The sequence below is a fragment of the Ictidomys tridecemlineatus genome, chromosome 7 (assembly GCF_052094955.1).
Source record: "Ictidomys tridecemlineatus isolate mIctTri1 chromosome 7, mIctTri1.hap1, whole genome shotgun sequence".
NCBI classification, from domain to species: Eukaryota; Metazoa; Chordata; class Mammalia; order Rodentia; family Sciuridae; genus Ictidomys; species Ictidomys tridecemlineatus.
In genome coordinates, this window is record NC_135483.1 from 185,865,332 (window position 1) to 185,884,906 (window position 19,575).

General features: G+C 39.2%; 1 protein-coding gene across 12 annotated transcripts in view; it reads right to left on the minus strand.

The window, feature by feature from the left end:
• Dock10 (dedicator of cytokinesis 10) overlaps positions 1 to 19,575 on the minus strand; it is a 237,241-nt gene that overhangs the window by 81,204 nt on the left and 136,462 nt on the right. For all 12 annotated transcript variants that reach the window (XM_078018102.1, XM_078018100.1, XM_078018103.1 and 9 more), the window contains exons 5-11: positions 14,849 to 14,921; positions 14,464 to 14,586; positions 14,095 to 14,229; positions 6,698 to 6,881; positions 5,115 to 5,200; positions 4,732 to 4,815; positions 4,455 to 4,610 (exon numbers count right to left, since the gene is read on the minus strand). In XM_078018102.1, the coding sequence (XP_077874228.1) occupies positions 4,455 to 4,610; positions 4,732 to 4,815; positions 5,115 to 5,200; positions 6,698 to 6,881; positions 14,095 to 14,229; positions 14,464 to 14,586; positions 14,849 to 14,921 (841 nt within the window). The remainder of the gene's footprint in view (positions 1 to 4,454; positions 4,611 to 4,731; positions 4,816 to 5,114; positions 5,201 to 6,697; positions 6,882 to 14,094; positions 14,230 to 14,463; positions 14,587 to 14,848; positions 14,922 to 19,575) is intronic.

Here is a 19,575-nt window from a genome sequence, read left to right on the forward strand (position 1 = left end):
TTATACAAGTATAGACTCATGGATTAATATTTTATTAGACACATTTCAACCTCTAATAATCATTATTTATAGTGGTGTTCAAATTGCCCCTAAGAATTTTGGCAGGTCCACATAAGGTTTTTAGGACCTTTATACCCAACAAATTGCTCCAGACTTTTTCTCATACTTTCCACACCTGAGATATTTCTATAATATCTCATTCTGTTTTTGTCAGGGTGATATTTAGAAACCAATATCATAAAGTCACTGGGACATTACGACTTCTGGGCCCTCTCCTTACATGAAGGCGACCCACACAAACACATAATTAACAATACTCTACTACATCTCCATTTCTTTATTTGTGTTTGAAAATTAGTGCATTCATATTGATGAATTCATTTCTATTTCAAATGCTCCAGGGTTCCTTTTAACCTTCCTATTTTCTGCATCTATACTTATATCCTTCAATAGTGAGAAATATGGATCTTGTTGTTATTAATCTATTTACTTATTTGTTCAGTCACCTTATGGCTTTGGAGTAACCACTGCCAAGCACACTAGCCACCTGTTCTTGATGCCTCCTCCAGAGTTCCCTAACCCATATCCTGGCAGACCCAGGGACATGCTACCTTGGTGCTTTTACATGACTTTTCTCTTCCTGCCCTCTGGAATTCTTGAAAAGTTTACCCATGTCCAAGCCTCTGTGTAGCATCCCTTAACCTCTTCCTGGGTGCCAGAAAGAAAGCTGAAGATGGGAAATAAATGGGAAATGAATGAAAGATGAGAATAAACAATGAAATTTATTGGTTGAGTTAAAAAGTAGGAATTAGGAAAAGAGTTGGTTAGAAGGGACTTTTAAATAGGGTGGGTGACCTATGCAAAGAAATAATAACATGATAAGACAAAGGAAAAGAATATTAGAATGAGATCAGAATGCAGGTGAAAATTAGGAGGTGCTCATAAAAGAGGCATTTGAGAAACTCTAAGGAAGTTTAACCAAAACACTGCACGCATGTGTATTTGTTGATTAGGAAAATGGATACACGAGGGCAGGAAGAAGAAAATTCCCAGCTTTGGTCGTAAGTGGATGCTAATGCCATTCCCTGACATATGGGAGAGAGATACAAGCACAATTTCTGAATGGGACACAGAAGGTCACTGGTGAGACATCCCAGTAGCAGTGAATATGGGCCCGTATTTTGAGTCCAGTAAAGGAAAATGGCCCGGAGATCTGGATGTGGGAGGTTTTTGTTTGTGACCCCTCAATAAGCCATGAGATAAAGAGAAGGGAATCAGAATAAAATCCTAGAAAACACCAACAATAAAAGATAGAAATGGGAGTAGGGAAAACTACTCATAAAAGCGATTGGGAAATGAAGAGAAGTAAGGATAAAAACTGATAAAATTGTTTAAATGGGACCTGGGTATCATAGGAAAGAAGAAACAGTCAAAAAAGAGGAAATGGTCAACTAAAAAAAATGTCAAATGCCACAGAGATGGAAATAAATAAATCAAAGAATAAATACACGTATATACAACTGTACACATATTATATATGTGCATGTGCATATCTAAAGTGACATACATTATATACATGCACATATATGTAATTGCTTAGATATGTAATTAGCAATAGGCTCTAAAGATAAACTATGTCTACAAAAACAACATTTTGACTTTTGTTTTTGATACTTGATTTTTAATTGACACTTGTCATTTGCCAGTATTCTGATAACAAGTAGGTTATATATAAAAACCATCTTATGATACAGTTCATCATTGTACAGACTCACTCATGCTGTGGACTTTGTTAAATGCTTAATGAGTATCTTATAACAGGGATACTGGTTCAATTCCTAAATGATAGCAGTATTTTCCAGTTCCCTTACTGTAAGAAATATAATTGCACATATAAAATAAAATTCAACAAATTATTTTTAAAACAATTATGAAGTAAATGTTTCATATATTGCTAACAATTTAATTTAAAAATCCCCTTGGTTTGTGGTGGTGATAGTCTGCTAAGAGATGAAAAAAATTCAAAACTTAAAGTAACTCAGGTAGGTAAGAACTCAAAACACTTTAAAGGTCAAAGAATAAAATCCTTATTATTTTTCCTAAATGGTTGCATTTTGATTTTCATTTCTTTTAGTGAATGGGAATAAATTACCTATTTTGATAACCCCTCAGAAATTAAAGTTCATGTGATGATTCATTTATTTCTCCCAATTCACTTTTTCAATGTAAATGTCAAATTTTCTTTTCTGAATCACTGGCTTTTCAATTCAGTTTTGTTTAACAAAGCACCTTTAAAGCCTGAAAAAAATTAAGTCACAGGTTGCTTAGGTTTAGAATTCTCTGCTCTTCTTAAAAATTCAAAACCCTAGAATTTTAAATGTAGCTTTGCTGTGAAGCAGCTCTATTAGTTCAGATTTTTGGAACCAATTCCTATCTTCAAAGAAATATTTTATACCATAAAACTGTCAAGTTGAATTTGGTTTCCACTTTACTGAATACAAAATTACATGATGTCAAATATTGTTTCCTCTTCGTGATCATGTTGTCTCAGGGAATCTTTAGATGATCATTCATTAAATGTAGTAGTTGGCTCTTCAGCAAAATGGAGAAATGTTTCCATTAATTTAAAGCATTTTCATTGAAATAAGAACAAGGGGTTTAAAAAACAGTTACATTAATAAGAGAGTATTGAATTTAAAAGATTTTAAAAACAATATCATTAAATGACAAACATGGTTTTAGAGTGAGACTGTTTTATTATTGTTTTCTGTGTCACTGCTTAGTAGCACAGTGAAATTTTTAAAAAGTAATTTCCTAGTTTTTTTTTTTAACACTTGTATCAACTGTAACATAAATGAAAAAACATAAATGAAAAACAAACATACAAAACAGTCCAAATCAACTTAACCCCTTGGCCTGGCAGATATGAAAGGGCACAATAAAACCATTCTCTGAACTTGGGTCTCATCCTTGCCTGGTGGGTCTGGCCCAGATATAAACACTTAGCTTTGAATAGGAGTCTTAGCATAGTAGAAAGGAATCCTCGTGGAAGGAGTCATATGCCCTTGGCAGTGGAAAGCAAAGACCATTAGCTTTGATTCTAAATTGGATTTTGAAATTGCACTTAGAGATGTGCTGGGTCAAAACCCCATCTATTTTTATTTAATACAGTGAATAGGTGACATTATGATTGGGGTTAAATTTTCTTGAAGTTTCCAAATAATTTCAAGGACCAAGTTTCTAGGATTTAAAAAACCCTGCATGAAATCAAGGTCTGATCATTTTTCCTAACACTTTTCACTACAAAATTGGAAATAAATTGTGCTGACTACTGTTCCCCCACCCCAGCCCCATTTTGTGCCATTATTTAATTACACTCCTGTTTGACCCCATGAACACAACTTCAGGACCCTTCTGTATCACTGACTCATTCTTTCTACAAAAATAGTCAGATGAGCCCATTGCGCTCCTTCCTTGCCAGCCCTCATTCGGATCACACCATAAACCCTGGTAGGGGTCTTCATGCTCCTCTCCCTGGACAACTCCTAGTTCCTCCAATCCATTTTTCTGATGCGGGCTTTTAGAATTGCAAATTAGACCCCACCATTTTAAAGTGCTGTAACCCTGGGACAGTCTCCACTCTTGCTTAGGATACACCTGAATTCTCCACTCTGCTCGTAAGGCCCTGGCTAAACTGACTCAATCTAAACCCATTTCTTACTGTTTCTCACTTTTCATCTTGGTTAGCCTCCACCAGCCCCATCTGCTTTCATTTCCTTGAACCTGTCAAGACCTCCCTGTCTCAGGGCATTTACACTTGCTCTTTCTCCTGCCTAGAATGTTCTCCTCAACCTGCATTTTTATCCTTCTCCAACTTGAGACCTCTGTTCAGATGCCACTTCCTGAGAGAGGCCTTCCATGACCACTCTATCTACAGAACCCCTGCTCCTGATACAAAATTTTTCAGAGGGCACTTATATTCTTAATTTGTTTCTTCTTTACTCTTTATGAGTTTTCAAAAAGAATATGATCTTCAGGAGACTGGGAGCCTGCATTACTATTTATTGAATATTTATCTTCTTCACTTGTTGTCTTCTTAGTAGTTAGAATAAGTCTGGCTCATGGTTGGCACACCTAGTATTTTTTGAGAGGTGAATAAACCTGACTTGAACTACTTTCATTTTAAATCATGCCTAGCACTCAGTTAAATTCATAAATTATGAAGAAGCTTCATTTTGGGGCTAGATTTTTGCTGATGATACAATTTCATTTTAGCTTACTCATCAACAATCTCACATGTGACGTGAAAATATCACTGTCTTGCATGCATAGTTTTGTAAATTTCAAAGACATTTGAAATCAGTGCCTGAATTGGTGTGAGTAGAAACATTTTGACTCGGGGTGAGGTATAACGTTGGCTGACTGGCATATGATGTAACAGAAGAGAAACTTACATTTGTTATGGGATCATTTTCATTCTCTGTTACACAACCCTGAAGATTTAAGTTGAGGGCTTTACAAATGATCATGATTCTCTTGGCTGCTTTCTCTTCGAAGGGTTTGATCACATACTCAGGTTCTAAAAGATCCTTTTTTTGAAGTTTCAAGCTCTGAAAAATTTGTCAGAAATTGTATTTACCATTCATCATAAAAAAATAAATTCTACAATCAAATCCCCAGTTGTATTCAAACAGCCACGTTTATGTCCGCTCAGAAAGAATTCCAACTTACATCTATATCTGGATCCAGTGAAAACAGACTCAGTCTCTCCAAGTTCCGGGTGGTTTTGACAGACTCTTCAGTTTCTGTGAGGTACTGTGGGGAAAACTACATTAGCCCTTAGCATCCGTGTGTCCAGATGCATCCCCAGACACATCCGCTCAGTCCGCTAGCATCCCTGGGTGTTGTCACTGTTTTAATGTCATCCACTAATACAAAATAAGTCTTATAAAAACATGCTTTTGTTTTTGAGAGCTGTGTTCCCATTAAGTGAAACACTTAGGTTAATGGAAAGTTCTGAATTCCTTCCTTAGTCTGAATCTTAAGAGAGCATTTCCATCTGTCCTGTGAAAGCCATCAATGATAAGTAGCAAACACAATGATAACTTCATTACCTTAGTGAAATCTGGGTGTAGGCTGTTCTCTGAAGACCCCGTTTCCTCTGGTGTACATTCACAGGTTGTAGAATTATCCAGCGGATCTTGAAAAGATACACCAAAACAGGTTTTTAAATAGCATTCACAATCATAGCTTTTTATACCCTTGACATACGAAACTGGGTTAGACGCAAGGGCTTAGAGAGAGACCTCGGTGAGCTAAGACTTAATTTTCTTCTCTGCACTCCATCCATACTCAGTTAGGCCATCAGGGGCTGGAAATTAGAGTCCCTGATGATCATTTTGGGATTCTTGCCAGACACCTTCCTGTGCTGGTAAGAACTTTGGGTCCTTATGATACACATGTACCTTTGGAGTGTTCTTGATTTGCTTCAATAATGCATACTAGAGTTTTCTTTTATATATCTATATTTTTCTTTTTTGTATATATGTATATATATTGATATATTGTATATATTTGTATATATGTATAGATGTTTACATATGTTTTTATAAATATTCTTGATAATTATTACTCTCAATACATCAATCTAGAACCCATTTGCTAGCTTCAGTTACTTTAGCTCTGTGGGACACTGTAAACATTAGTACTCTAGTTAATTATTATTAAGTAAGTAATACTCTGGCGTAGAGAAGCTGTGTTAAATAGACATTATTATTGCTGTATGTATATACGTGACTGCATGACCAATGTGATTCCACAACCTGTACACTCAGAAAAATGAGAAATTATACCCCATCTGATTTAAATGTATGATATGTCAAGATGATTGTACTGTCATGTGTAACTAATTAAAACAAATAAAAATAAATAAATAAAATCACCAACAATGTTCTTCCTCATTATCTCACGAGGCTTTCAATTTATAGCATGTGATATTTAGACTACTAGAATTTATGAACGGTTTGGTTTCTAATCTACCAAGGTGCTTTGTGAAATGTCTTGAAATCATTTTCTGTTGGGAGCAGTAACTGACTCTGTGGTCAAAAACTTGCCTCTCCTATAGCTGTGAGTTTGTTCTCTCTCCTTTTACCTTTCTCTCCTCTTTCTAGTTTCCTTCTCTTTGCCTACAACAAATTAGAATCTAATGAGGGGACTAGGCTGGTCAGAAGAATTTTTTTTTTATCATATAGATTTCTTATTACCACACATAGCACTGAAACTTTCACATAAAAGCTGATCTCAATATGGTCAAAAAACCATAAATGAAAATACATTTTAACTAAGAGGGAGTAATACATACTTGCCCTTTCAAAGAATAAGGTCTACTAATTCGATGAAATGAAGGGTCAAAACACATAAATGACCTCCTGTAAGATAACCTTCCATCAGACATGGGTACATTTTTGATGCTGCTGACAAATGACTCCCAACATTATTTTCAGGATGACAGCCTCAAATCATTGCCAATCAACTCAAAATCATCCCTCTAAGAGGTGACCGTAAGAATCAGGTGACTTCTTAGAGCAAACAGCTCAGGGATGCATGGGTTAGAACTGACGGCTACCACCACTGCCCCAGCTTTAAGAGAACTGAAATCACAGGTCAGAGGAAGGAAGATGGTTTCCTGAGCTCTTACCCAGCCCCAGGTCGGTGAGCTCTGTGCTCCTCCTTCCCTGCAGGGGCCCCTCGGGGCTGATCTGCAGGATGCGGTTGAGGGTGTGAATCCACTCGTCCATGTCCAACTCAGTTTCAGCGGCCAGCACAAAATAGGTCAGATCGTTCATTTTCAGTTCAAAGGCATATTTTCTTAGTCGGTTATTCTGTGATACACAAAGAAAGAAAGAAAGGCCCATTGAGAAGTCTTAGAGAGTGAGAGGCATTTTCTGTGGGGTTGGGATTTCCAAGTCTTTCTATAAGGTGGCCAACATAGAGAAAAACCTTCAAGATGGGACAGAATTTCAGAGTCCCAACTTACTTTGGTTTCTTTCACATATATTTGTACTAAGAAACATTTCATTCACATTTTGTTGATGGGTTGAGTATGTGCACCCAAACATTTCGTCTTCAGGCATGAGTGGGACTATGTTCCAGCCTTTGAAGAACTGCTCTGAGCTTCTGCCGTCCTGCTCAGCGTGGGTTCTGTCTGCAACTCACCACAGCTGGGCGTCTGACCTCATCACATCCAGAGGCACCTGCCAAGTCACTGACAAGCTCTTTGCTGCCACACAAATCTAAGGGACAATTCTTTCTTTCTGTCTTCCATGACTTTAAACAGAATTGGTATGGTGGCTAGCTCCTCCTCCTTGAAGTTCACTGTCCCTGGCTTCCATGGTCACACTCTTTCCACCTCATCAGTCGCCACTGTCCACTCTGTGCTGCGGGCTCTTCCTTCTCTTCATGGCTTCTCATGGTAGTCCTGCCTCTGCCTTAGACTCTGTTCTATCTCAGTCCAGTGGCTTTGAAGGGCTTCCATAGGCAACGACAGCTCAGTTCTACCCCTGGCTCTGGCTTGGCCATCAGTCCCCAGAATCTCTGTAACTTGACATCTCTACTTGGCTTTTCGTAACTAACCCAGAAAGCCTTGGTCTAGTTCCCGGAATGTGCTCCTGATACATTCTTGGTTTAGCCACAGGATCTGAAAATGTTCCCCCTCCCTGAAAATTCCCCTAAACACAGAGAGCGTGGTGTTTCCCGCATGTACTTCACATGACTTCAATCCACTCTTCAAACCTAAACTGAAGACCCTCCTCAATTCCCCAGTTTCAGACAGGGGGACAAAGGTCATTGTCCTCCAGAACACTTACATTAATTCCAAATTATATGCTTTTTCAATTTCCTTTGTTTGCTTGTCTCCTTCAAAGCTACCTCCACAAGGGCTTTGTCAGTCAGTTTCGTTTACCACTGTATCTTGTGATGGTGTGAATACATACAAGGGTTTAGGAGTGGGGTTCAAAACAAGTCATATTTTATGAATGAAAAAAAAAGTTCCTATTCTTAGGACTGAAATTCTAGTGGGGACATGGTGAGTGGATGGATAACGAACTGGCCAGACAATTGAAAAACAAAACTGCATTGCATTAGAATGGGAGGATGTGTTGAGCAGCTGCTTTAGAAAGAGTGGTGAAGGCAGGGCTTTGCAGAAGGTGATGTCTAAGTCAAAACCTGTCAAAGAAGGAGCCGGCTATTTAAAGACCAGAAAAGGGCACTGAGAGAAGGGGTTGGGGGCAGGACCAATTCTTCTCTTGCAGTTTTATATATTTCTGCCATAAGATTAGAAACGTGAATTCAAAGTGTAAACTTTTCCCACTGAATTCACAATAATCCTGTGAGCAGAATTATACGATTCTATTTAACATGTGATGAAGTGGAGTTTGGGGGGATTAGTGAAAAAACATGCTTGAGTTTGTAGCAGCAGCAAGTGGCAGAGAAGGGAAAACCACTTCAGGACCAGTGCTCTGCATCCACCGCCTGAGCTGCCCAGAGTCAGGCTCGCAGAAGATGCCCAGTCTATGCTGCTCTTCCTTGCTACTGCCCTGGCACCACCACCACACAGCAAAGAAGTGGCTGTGACCTGTGGTCTCTGTTGATCTAAGTTCAAGAGAATGCACAACAGAGCAACACCTAAGTCCTGACAAAAAGTACAATTCAAGAATTGAAGGATGAAAGAAGACTAAGTGAAAAAGCTAACTATGCTTCTCACCATGGAATGTCCCTGTTTAAATGTCACTTTGTATATTCTTCCAAGGACAAGCTATTTGCTCCTGTCCATACCTTTGTATTATTGTCAAGTGTTATACATGTCTTGCTTTGTAACGATTCAATCACAGGTCCGGCTCTATGATAATTCACAAGTCTCATATGAGAAGAAGCTAACTTTTTAGCCTCAGTGTTTAGCGCGGTGATGTTCATTCATAAAAGAGAGGCTTGTTGTTTACATTTTGTGCTGGGCAAAAACAAATGTGGTCTCTGCCCTTGTAGAATAGGGGAGACAGGCATTAACCAACTAAGCACACCAATATAAAATTGGAGAATAGGTGTATTTAGATTTTGTATAAATGCTTTGATGAGGAGATACTAGGATCTGTGAGAACATGGAATAGGATGATTATGGCAAGAGTTGAATTTTGAGAAGATCTTACTGGCTGTAATGGAAATAGCGGGATGCAGTCAGAAAGACAATGACCTCAAACTTGGTGTACAAAGCACATAGCTGGACAGCATGTTTGAGTGATACTCCTAGATGTCATGCCCTCCCCAGGAGAGGGGGGTAGGCTCCCTCCATATGCCCTCACATGCCTTTCTGGGAAATTCTGATGAAGGAGAAACTCCCTTGACCTTCACTGACACAGAGGGCCTAAAGCAAAGACCACATGGCTGGAGAGCAGGTGAGAGAGGTCTCCTACCGTGGCCATGGTAGAGGCCATGAACAATAGGAAAAGAAGTAGATTCTTTGAAAAGAAGGAGAGATGGCCAGAATTTGAGGCATAACTTTTGCTAGGATATTGTTAAGTGCCTGAGTATGGTGACGTGCAAACAAATCTTACTGTTGTCTTAATATAAAGAAAATCTGCTTGATTACTCTGATGGTGCAAATAATATGGGAGGAAGACACAGAGCCCAGTAAATGTCATGCTAGGTCAGAAAAAGTGGATCAAGTTGCAACTTTCTTTCCGACACAAAGGCCAAACCTAATGGAATTTTCAGAAATAAAATACTTAAATAAATAAATAAATAAAAGTTGATTTTCTAAATTGCATTCTGTACTTCAAATGAATTGAGAATGGTTACCGACTTCAATATTATAATATCTTTTAAAAACCTGAGTGAAGTATAACAAGTTCCTACTTCTCAAAAAAGGACACTTATAAGTGCAAAAGGCATTCTGTTGGCAAGTTCTCAAAATGTAAATTATCTTTTTTGAGAGAAATAGAAGTACTTGCAGTATATAGAAGCTTATGCTGGGAACACTTAAGATGGCTGGGTTTCTATCTCACGCTATAATCTCAAAGGTAATAGTATATGAAATAGCAAAAAAAAAAGGAAGAACAAAGATCAAAAGTCAGTGGGATGTTTTAATAATCTTAGAGTGTAATTGATAAGTCATTGAAATGGTAATGTAATTGAGAAGTAATCATGGTCTTCCTCTTGATCCCCCAATTTTACTTTATTTCCCTTAAATCTGTGCTAGTGCAAAGTAGCCAAAGTAGCCAATGCAGCTACTGTGTCCAGTCAAGCTCACTGCCCTCCCCCTACATGATTTAGTCCCACATCTCCTAGAAAGCCACTAAAGCTGGCGGAAGACTGAATGGCAAAGAGCGAAGTCATCCAAACAACATATTCCATTGTGCCAATTATGTTTCTAGCACTTTCTACAGAATTTTTTCAGGAACAATAGAGGAATTTTTAAAAGAAACATCACAAGTCAAATCCAGGTTACTGGTGTTGATGGCTCCCTTCCATGTTATCCTTTCCATTCTCTGTAGCTTTATTTGTCCACTTAGACAACAAAAATTTATTGAGAGCCTTTTCTGTGCCAGTCACACAGCACTGAAAAAAAATTTAAAAAGTGTTTTCTCTTATTGAACTTATAGTATAATGGAGTGTCAGTAAATTGATATGTAGAAATAGAATTAAATGTCTGTAATCCACGTGGAGCGTAACAATATAGCATCATGCAGTGATACATTTAATTTCATTCTTACATAGGCTGTTGGGACTTATTATCTGAGGTATGTCACTCATGTCTTATTTGCATATGCCACTTCTGTTTTGTTTCATTTTTCTGTGTACCCTTCCATAGACTGGAAGCTCTTTGAAGACAGGAGTCACATCTGTTTTCATATTTTGTGTCTTTCACAATGCTTTGCACATAACAAGTTTCCCAATATATGTTTCCTGACGTGAATCCTGTGTTAAACACTCATGGCTTAAAACTGCACATGAGGGCATCTTTGCGATGTTCTTTTAGCCTCATGGCTTATGTAGGGTAAATGTACGTATGTGGATACATACTTATGCTGTCTGAGGTGAAGTCTTTGTTCTTCTTCTTTTTTGTTTGTTTTATTCAAGGGAAACTGGCAATGTTTCTTAACCAAATAGGTCTGACTCATTCTAGTTATTCATTTGTTCTCTGCTTTTGTGTGTATGTGATTCATCTTCAAGCACATTTTGTGCCTGAGAACTTGAAAGAGTAACGGTTAAACTTGGTACTATCTCACTTGAAATCTTTCCAGATGAACACATTTGCAAGCCAGAAAGGGCTGTAATTAAAGAGGCAGGAACTGGGACCCACATCTCTGGTGACCAGTAGCACAGACGTCGGTCTCCCCACGTGATCTCAAGAACCTGTAAGTCCCTACTGGCATCAAAGGTGTAAGGGGACTGGTTAAAGGTTCTTCATCAAGGGGCTGGAGAGTGCAGGGACACAGAGTTGAAATCCTCAAAGTCTACAGACAGGCTTAGCCTTTCTGTGCAGAGATGCAACCTCCCTAAAAGAGTTCACCTGATCTGTGCTGCCAAACTGCTCCATGAGCGCTGTCATTCACACCTCTATTATAGCTCTGTGACAGGGAATAGTGGTGAGCAGGTGGCTCTGTCCTTATCTGACTTTGAAAGAAAACGGAATCCCCCACGCCTAAACAGAGTTCTGAACACATCACAGGCACTAAACAAGCTGTGGAATGAGAGAAAGAATGAAGGAACAAAAAGAGAAATGGATTTGTTAGTACACTTAGGTAGAAGTTTCAGGAAGGTAAATCAAGATTTGGGGTATGGCTTTACCACACAGAGTGTCCATCTCCCAAGGCTGTGAACTTTGCAATTAAAAGAAAATTAGAGGAGAAAGGCTGAAGACACAATGTCTTCCAGGCTAATACATTTATTTTACTTTCATGGGCAAGAAATCTTGCGATCAAAGAGGCTGAGTCATTTATTCAAAGCCTTCAGGAAGTAAAAACTAGAATTTGAATACTGACCTGCACCAATCCCAACCTTGGGTTTCCCCCCCCCCCACACACACACAAGACTCTTTCTAAGGTGATGCTTAAACCCATCCTGTACCATCCTTCTATGCATGATATCTATAAAAACCTAAATTTTAGGGTTTTATAGGTGTCCTATCTGTAGGACATAGGTGGGACATAATAGGTTAAGCTGATACTGAAACACAGTCTGAAACACAGGTTCTTGGAGCAGAAAGTCAGACCAGAGTTCTAAGGTGTATGTCCGACATAGTCTATGATTCTTTCTTTTTCAATTTACTTTTTTTATATTTTTAATTTTTTTAGCAGAAAGTCAGACCAGAGTTCTAAGGTGTATGTCCGACATAGTCTATGATTCTTTCTTTTTCAATTTACTTTTTTTATATTTTTAATTTTTTTTACTTGTAGTTGGACACAATACCTCAGTTAATTCATCTATTTTTTATAAATAAAAATAGGATGGAACCCAGTGCCTCACACAGGGTCGGCAAGGACTCTACCACGGAACTATACCCCCAGTCCAGTTATAGTCTTTGAAGAAAGACACTGCATCACCACTGTGTCTCTGAAAACTTAATTAGTAAAAAAGACCACAATTATACTTTAAAAAAATGATGAGTCATTTGACAGAGCAGGCTTTGAAGTACAAGTGGAAAAGAACATATGTAAAATTTTCAGCTCCATGTCTAGCAAAAGGTAGTTATTGATCTCTAAACTATTGCTAAAGAATTATTTCATATTGCTAAGACCAAAGAGCCTCTTTTATACCCAACGATAGACAACTATCTCCGCCCTCCATTAAGATCCTTATAGCCCTTTCCATATGGAAAAGCTGGCGTCTGTGTTAAAACGCAATTAGCTTTCACTTCCAGTGGAGTGCTCAGCTACACTTAATTAGTTCTTTCCTTTTAAAGTTCAGCCTTATTAATTTCTGGAGGAATTCCAGATTTTCACTGTCCAGAAACAGGCCAGGACTAAGAGGCTGGAGAGAGCTCCATTTTGCATCCACATATCTAAGTGACCCCAGTAGTTGTCCAAGATGTAATCTCAGCTACAAGGTAACCAGCGAGTGCCTGCAGCTTGCTGATAACAGAAAGCACAGCTCTAGTGGCCTGTGACCAGAAACAAAATCCCTCACCTCAAGCAGCCAGAGCTTTATTGGGAAATTTGGGGGAAGACTGCTAAAACACTAGAGTGCTTCCATTTTTACCTAAGAAGAAATAAGGTAAGACAATGCATCTGAGCAGAGAATAAATGTTTTGAATGCACAGACCTCCAATGTCCATGGAAAAGGAGAGGTCTCTGAAATTACTCTTTTTCCCTTTGCCATAGTGCTTCATGCCAAATGCAACACTAAGAACAATAATTTGAAGGTCAAGAACTTGCAGAACAGCAGTACCTGTTAAGAGCACTAGCTGTTTCTGAAATTAAAACCTCGGGAATCAATGTAATTCTTGCCTTTGGAGGAGACCTCCTCACAGAGGAAAGAGGGGTGTGTGCACACACTGTGAATTTACATGGTCACCTCAAGATGACAATTATGAAGTGTATGCTGTGAGCTGTGATTTGCTTATTATCTTACTGAATTTCCTTGGCTCCTTGGTTCTCCCCACAGAAGCCATCTATGCAGGTGGCCATTCTCCTCTTTTCCTTGAATACATAGCTCAGCTTGTATCAGCTTGCTCCTCCTCAGGACCTTTGCACCTGCTGTCCCTGCTCATTTTTTAGTCCATGAACCATACGGTGTCTCTTCCAAAATGCTTTTCTCACGTCTTGAGCACTAACATTCCTCTCTCTCCTCTGTGACCTTGTTTATTTCCTTTATCGAAAAACTTACCAGCTGACTTCATCCTGTTTATTTATTTCTTTGCTTATTTCCTGTTTTTCTTTGAAATAAATTTTGTGGAAGTAGAGATGTAGGCTACTTTGGTTTTCACTGAATGCCTAGAGTCTAGAACACTTCTGGGTTCACATCACATAATTAAAAAATATTGGCTGAATGCATTTTGCCATGAAAATAACCCCCCAGGGGGAAAAAGGGATTTCCACTCACCTGTACCACACCTGTACAGGAATCCAGAAAGATGCAGCCTTTGGGTTCTTTGGATATTTTCTCATCTTTGTAAAAGTTCATAATGTAGGAATTATCGGGCAACTGAGTCAGCTGGAAGTAGCGCTTTTTGAATGACTAAATAAAAGATAGAAGAAGTTAAATTGCAGTGAGCTGTTACTCATGGAGATTAGAAATATTGTAATTCCTTCAGAAAGGCGTTGTTCTAGAGAAGAGCATCCTACTTCCTCATAAATAAAATATGATATGAAACACAAATTCAATGCAAATGGCTCTCCTCTGTGCTGTGACCCAAGGAGGGAGGATCAAGAGAGGTGACAGAAATGAAGATGAGTCTTGGTGTCCCCTTACCCGCACAGTAACGGTGTTGTTCACGGTGCTGTTAAAATTCCCTTTGTAGAGCCAGCCAGACTTGAAAACTCCTGATCCTCCGGCTCCCCCACCGCCCTTGGAGGAGGAGTGGGAAGTGGTATCCTGCAGAAAGGTATCATTAGCATGGCACTGTGCATCCAGGGCTCAGACGCGGCACTTAAAAACCAGCCTCCTTTTCCTGTCTGTGACTCATCTGCAACATCATGTTCAATGTCAAAACAAACATGATTCATTCTGACTAAAAGCCCCAACACAATCAGCTACTGCTGCTCATGAAAAACTGGCCAGAAGGTGAAATCTCCAATGCCAGGCAGGAGCTAATCGCCCTCATGTTTAAACATTTCACTTTCAACAACTCACTTACTTCATCCTTATCAGCATCTTCATGGTCAACCTCAAAGGAATGTGAAGGAAGTTTCTCTGGTTTGTATTCTGCTCTGATATGTTAAAAAAAAAAAAAAGAAGAAAGAAAGAACAAAAAAAGGATTCTGATTTGTCATTTAGGACATGGCTCTCATTTTCAGCTGTTCCCAAGGTAACAACTATGCTAGCACTCTTAGAAATTTTTAAGATTTGAAAACTGTGGGGGTCCCGTTTCCTTTAGAAGTATTAACCTTGCCCATGCCATTATATCTTACCTCCAGTCAATACACAATTTAAGCAACGGCGTTAACTATTCACACAGATGGATTAAAACATGAATTAAAACAAAGCAAGCAAGATGCCATTCAAGGTTTGGAAGTTTCCTACCTCCACCTTCTGAAGTCTTAAGCAGTGACATCTCCATTACCTTTCCTGGCTCACCTCTGTGTGACATGATTGAGGCTACAGGGAGGTCACCTGAAGAGCCTCAGCTCTGAGGAACCCTGATCCTGAGAAGCAGCCTGGGCCACGTCACTGGGCTGTGCAGCTTCTCTACCCGAGGGCTCCTCAGAAGGCCACTGGAAGGGACCGAGTGGCAGCTGTGCTTCCTTTGTGCGTTCCCAGGGCAGCTGAGAAATGCCTCCTCAGCCATGGCATCGTTATCCGCCCAGAGGAGCACGAGGGCACAGCTGGTTCTGAAAGTAGGTCAGAATGATAGGCTTTCATTGGCTTGACGCCATCTCACAAGAGAGGGTTGGATGGAAACCAGAAAATCCCTTCCAACGCCCACACACTCCTGATATCCAGCTTTTTTTTTTTTTTTTGGTAACAGAGATTGAACCCAGCGGCCTTAACCACTCAGCCACATCCCCAGCCCTTTTGAATATTTTATTTAGAGACAGGGTCCTGCTGAGTTGCTTAGGGTCTTGCTAAGTTGCCGAGGCTGGCTTTGAACTCGAGATCCTCCTGCCTCAGCCTGCAGAGCTGCTGGGATTACAGGTGTGTGCTCCCATGCTCTTTAGCACCTCTATTGCAAAAACTTCTATATGAAGAAATTTCATGGAATGTTTGTGTTTTCTCTCAGATGATTTACATGGTGCAGAAATAATCTCTGAATCTGACTATTGAGGAAAAAAAACAAAGATCAGAGGCAAATTGGTATTCCCATCACATACATTTCCTATGCTGACGGTATTCCAGAGAGGAAGGAAATTGACCATACTTATATGTAAGTATGCATAAATTTTCCCTACTGTGAGTTCATGCAGGGTGCTAACTAATGGCTTTAAAATATTCCCTCACCCTCCTGGGCACACGAAAATGTCGATTCCCAGTTTACAACAGTGGAAGAGATGACACAAAAATAACATTGTCCGTGTGCTCACCTAGGCAAAGTCTGAAATCAGAACCACAAGCCATTCCTGTTAAGAGGGTTTTTGAACATTGTGGTGAAATAGACACAAGAATTATTGTTTCACCATGTTGAGGCAGATTCATATTGGGGTGCAGCCATCACCGTCTCCAGCTCCAGGTCTTTCCATCCTCCCATTCTGAAATTCTGTGTCCATTAAAAATAATTCTCCACCTCTTCCCCTCCCCACACCCCTGCTTACTGCCACTATCTGACCTTCTCTGCCATGCGCTTGACTATTCTAAGCACCTCATATGAGTGGGATCAGGTATTTCTCTTTCTGTGTCTGGTTTATTCACTTAATATAAGGTCTTCAAGGCTCATCCATGTCATAGCATGGGCCAGGATTTCATTCATTTTTAAGCCTGAATACAATGATAATTGTCATTGTAACCTGGCAAAAGATCATTTCCATTAAGTCATCCTGGACTCTTCGAATTGGAGCTCTCTTCTTGTGGACTCTGAGCATTAGTCTCTCAACGATGCACACCTGCTCCTGTTAGCTGTGCCCTGTTCTAAGCCTTCATCGGATTATACCTTTCTTAAAGGCAGGAACTCTAATGAACACCCACCTGCATCTTACTCAGCTTTCCTTTCCTATTGCTTTAGATGCTCAAAACCCATTTGCTGGTTGATTCAATTAAAGGGCAAGGTGAGCAAGAAGAATAGAAGTGAAATGATATAAAATGGTATAATTTCACACTCTCTTGTGGCAGTCATCTTGGTGATGTTTATTATAGCTGAGGAATGTATTTTTGGTGATCAAAATCTAAAGATGTACCTCTGACATGTTCATGGTATTTTAAAAGTATTTTACTATTGTGATTTTACCTGATAAATTCATTTTAATGAGATTTACTGGCAACTCAAACAATAAGAACAGTAAAGCTGTTCTGAGGATAACAGTACTTGAGATTGAGTGCTAGGGTTGGTGTAGGAAGTAACACATCAGTCCTATTTCCAATTTCCATCCTGTTTTGTTTTAGCTGTGATCTGAATAAAACCTCAAGACGTACAGAAAAGTAGTTACTAATGGTAAAAGTTTTATTTAACAGTCAGAGGCTTGATGGAAAAGTGGTGGGAAATGTGTATCTCATGGTCAGCTCCACTTCAAGGTCTAGCATATAGTACATATTCAATAAATATTTTTAATAGATATATAAGACATGTATGGACATTTCAAAGACATTAGTGCATAATGACTTATTTACAAGTCCAAAGATGTTCCAAAATATATGCTGAAGTCTAAATGTTCATTAAATAGTCTATTGCTTTTTAGCAAATAGACTATTTGTCTATTGTGTGTGCAATCAGATATTTGTAATGATGTTAGGTTCTATAGTCTTGATTAATCTTACCATTTTATAGGAATAAAATAAAGACTGTAACAATCATTTATATAAAACACACAGTGGAAGAGATGGGTTTAGGAGGTTTATCTCTGAAATCATTCTTGCTTTTAGAAAAGGTGAATTTGAACCATCTTTAATAAGAATGTTAATCACAAATGAATACTCCCCGCCCCCCAAGGGACCTGGGTACTTGTGTGGTGTTAACATGGTCCACTCCTTTTGATCAGGCTCAACTTTATGAGAAGGCCAAGAAAGTAGAGGTTCCACAGTGTTATTTCTGAAAGATGAAAATTCTTCCCACTTCATCAAAAAATAGTCCCTTTCTCTTTAATATCATCTGACACTCCTTGAGAGAAAAACATCTCCTTTTACCTCTTCATTTGATTGACAAAGCCCTTAAAAACAACCTTTCCTCCTCTTCCCCTCTTGGGAGAGATGACATGTCACCCAGGTTCAGGGCAGGTTCAAACAGCTGATTTCAAGGTGACTTGCAGCATTTCTTCTGCAGAAGATGAAACACCAGTGTTCCAGCATTCTGAACATGGTGGCCCAGCCTTAAAGGGAGGACTGAGGACACATCCCAAGTGCACGGCAAAGGGATGAGGAGGGAAAACCAAGGAGGCAGAGGCAGAGCCAAATTTGAACACGGGATGTCAACCCTGGCTCTGTGCTCATCATTTGCCCTCTGTCTGCCTTAGGCACCACACAAAGCTGTTCATTTCTGAACTCCTTATCCTGTCCTCTAGTGCCAGCATGGCAGGTCCTTCCTCCTCTTTCTCACAGAAGAATGATTTTGTGGGTGTTTGTTCTTGTCACCTGTGGATTGCAGTATTGCTCACTTTCTCATTAGGGCTGATTTCCAGGACTCACTTACAAACAAGCAAGAGAAGGAACAGTTTTTCAAACTTGTGAAGGACAAGGGGACAACATAAGGTTTTCGTGATCATCAATGTATAAGGCTCAGTACTCTTGAGGGGTTTTCACGATCTCCCAGGTGAGAAATGACAATGACAATGGAGATAGTCTAAAACATGTGGCCAAAGAATCACAAAATCCTATGCATCAAAACTGTGAATAATATGGGACAAAACACTAAGGAACCCATCAACAGAGAATGGCTAAACAAATTATAGTAGACCCTTGGGAAGAGAGTTACTCAAAATGGAAAAGGAGCTATGGATCCATGTGACAACAGGGACATCACTCGAAAGCACTGTGCCATATGAAAGAAACCAGAAGCACAAGAATATACATGGCATGATTCTACTGTTATGATGCTCTTGGTAATGGCTGTCTCTCTAGGGTAGCACTGAGCAGGAAATCAGATTACCATCACCTGGGGCGTGATGGTACTCTGTGTCTCAAAGGAAGTGTGAGTTGCAGGTGAACTCTTCCTCAAAAGAATTATCCAACGGTTCACTCAAAATTTGCATATTTCCTTGTATGTGAATTTTACTTGAACCCCCCCCCCCAATAGACCGCACATACATAAATCCCTACCCAATGACTTGTTCTTCTTGGCACACAAGTCTTTTCCTATGTTCCAAAATTTGCATGACACTTTTGAAGTGTTGAGGGAACCATATAAAGAGTAACCCAAAATGATACCTTCTGAACAGACTCTCTCCTTTTTATACTACTAATAATCAAAACTTCATGCAAATGTCAAAAAAAAATTCAACAATCTCCCAAATGTTACATTTATTACTTAGATAGTCTCTATTATGCTATGTTACAATTTACATCTCTACACTCTTTTATAAAATAAAATTTCCTTTAAACATTCCCCTTACGTCCACTTTAACTGTTCAAAAATAACTCAGAAGATATAAGACAACAGGAATGAGGTCAATAGCAAAACAACCAAATGCAGTCGTCTTTGTGTCCATGCTGACTTCACCTCAATTAAAAAAATATACAGTCATATATGTATATATGTGTGTGTATATATCAGTGAGTTCAAGT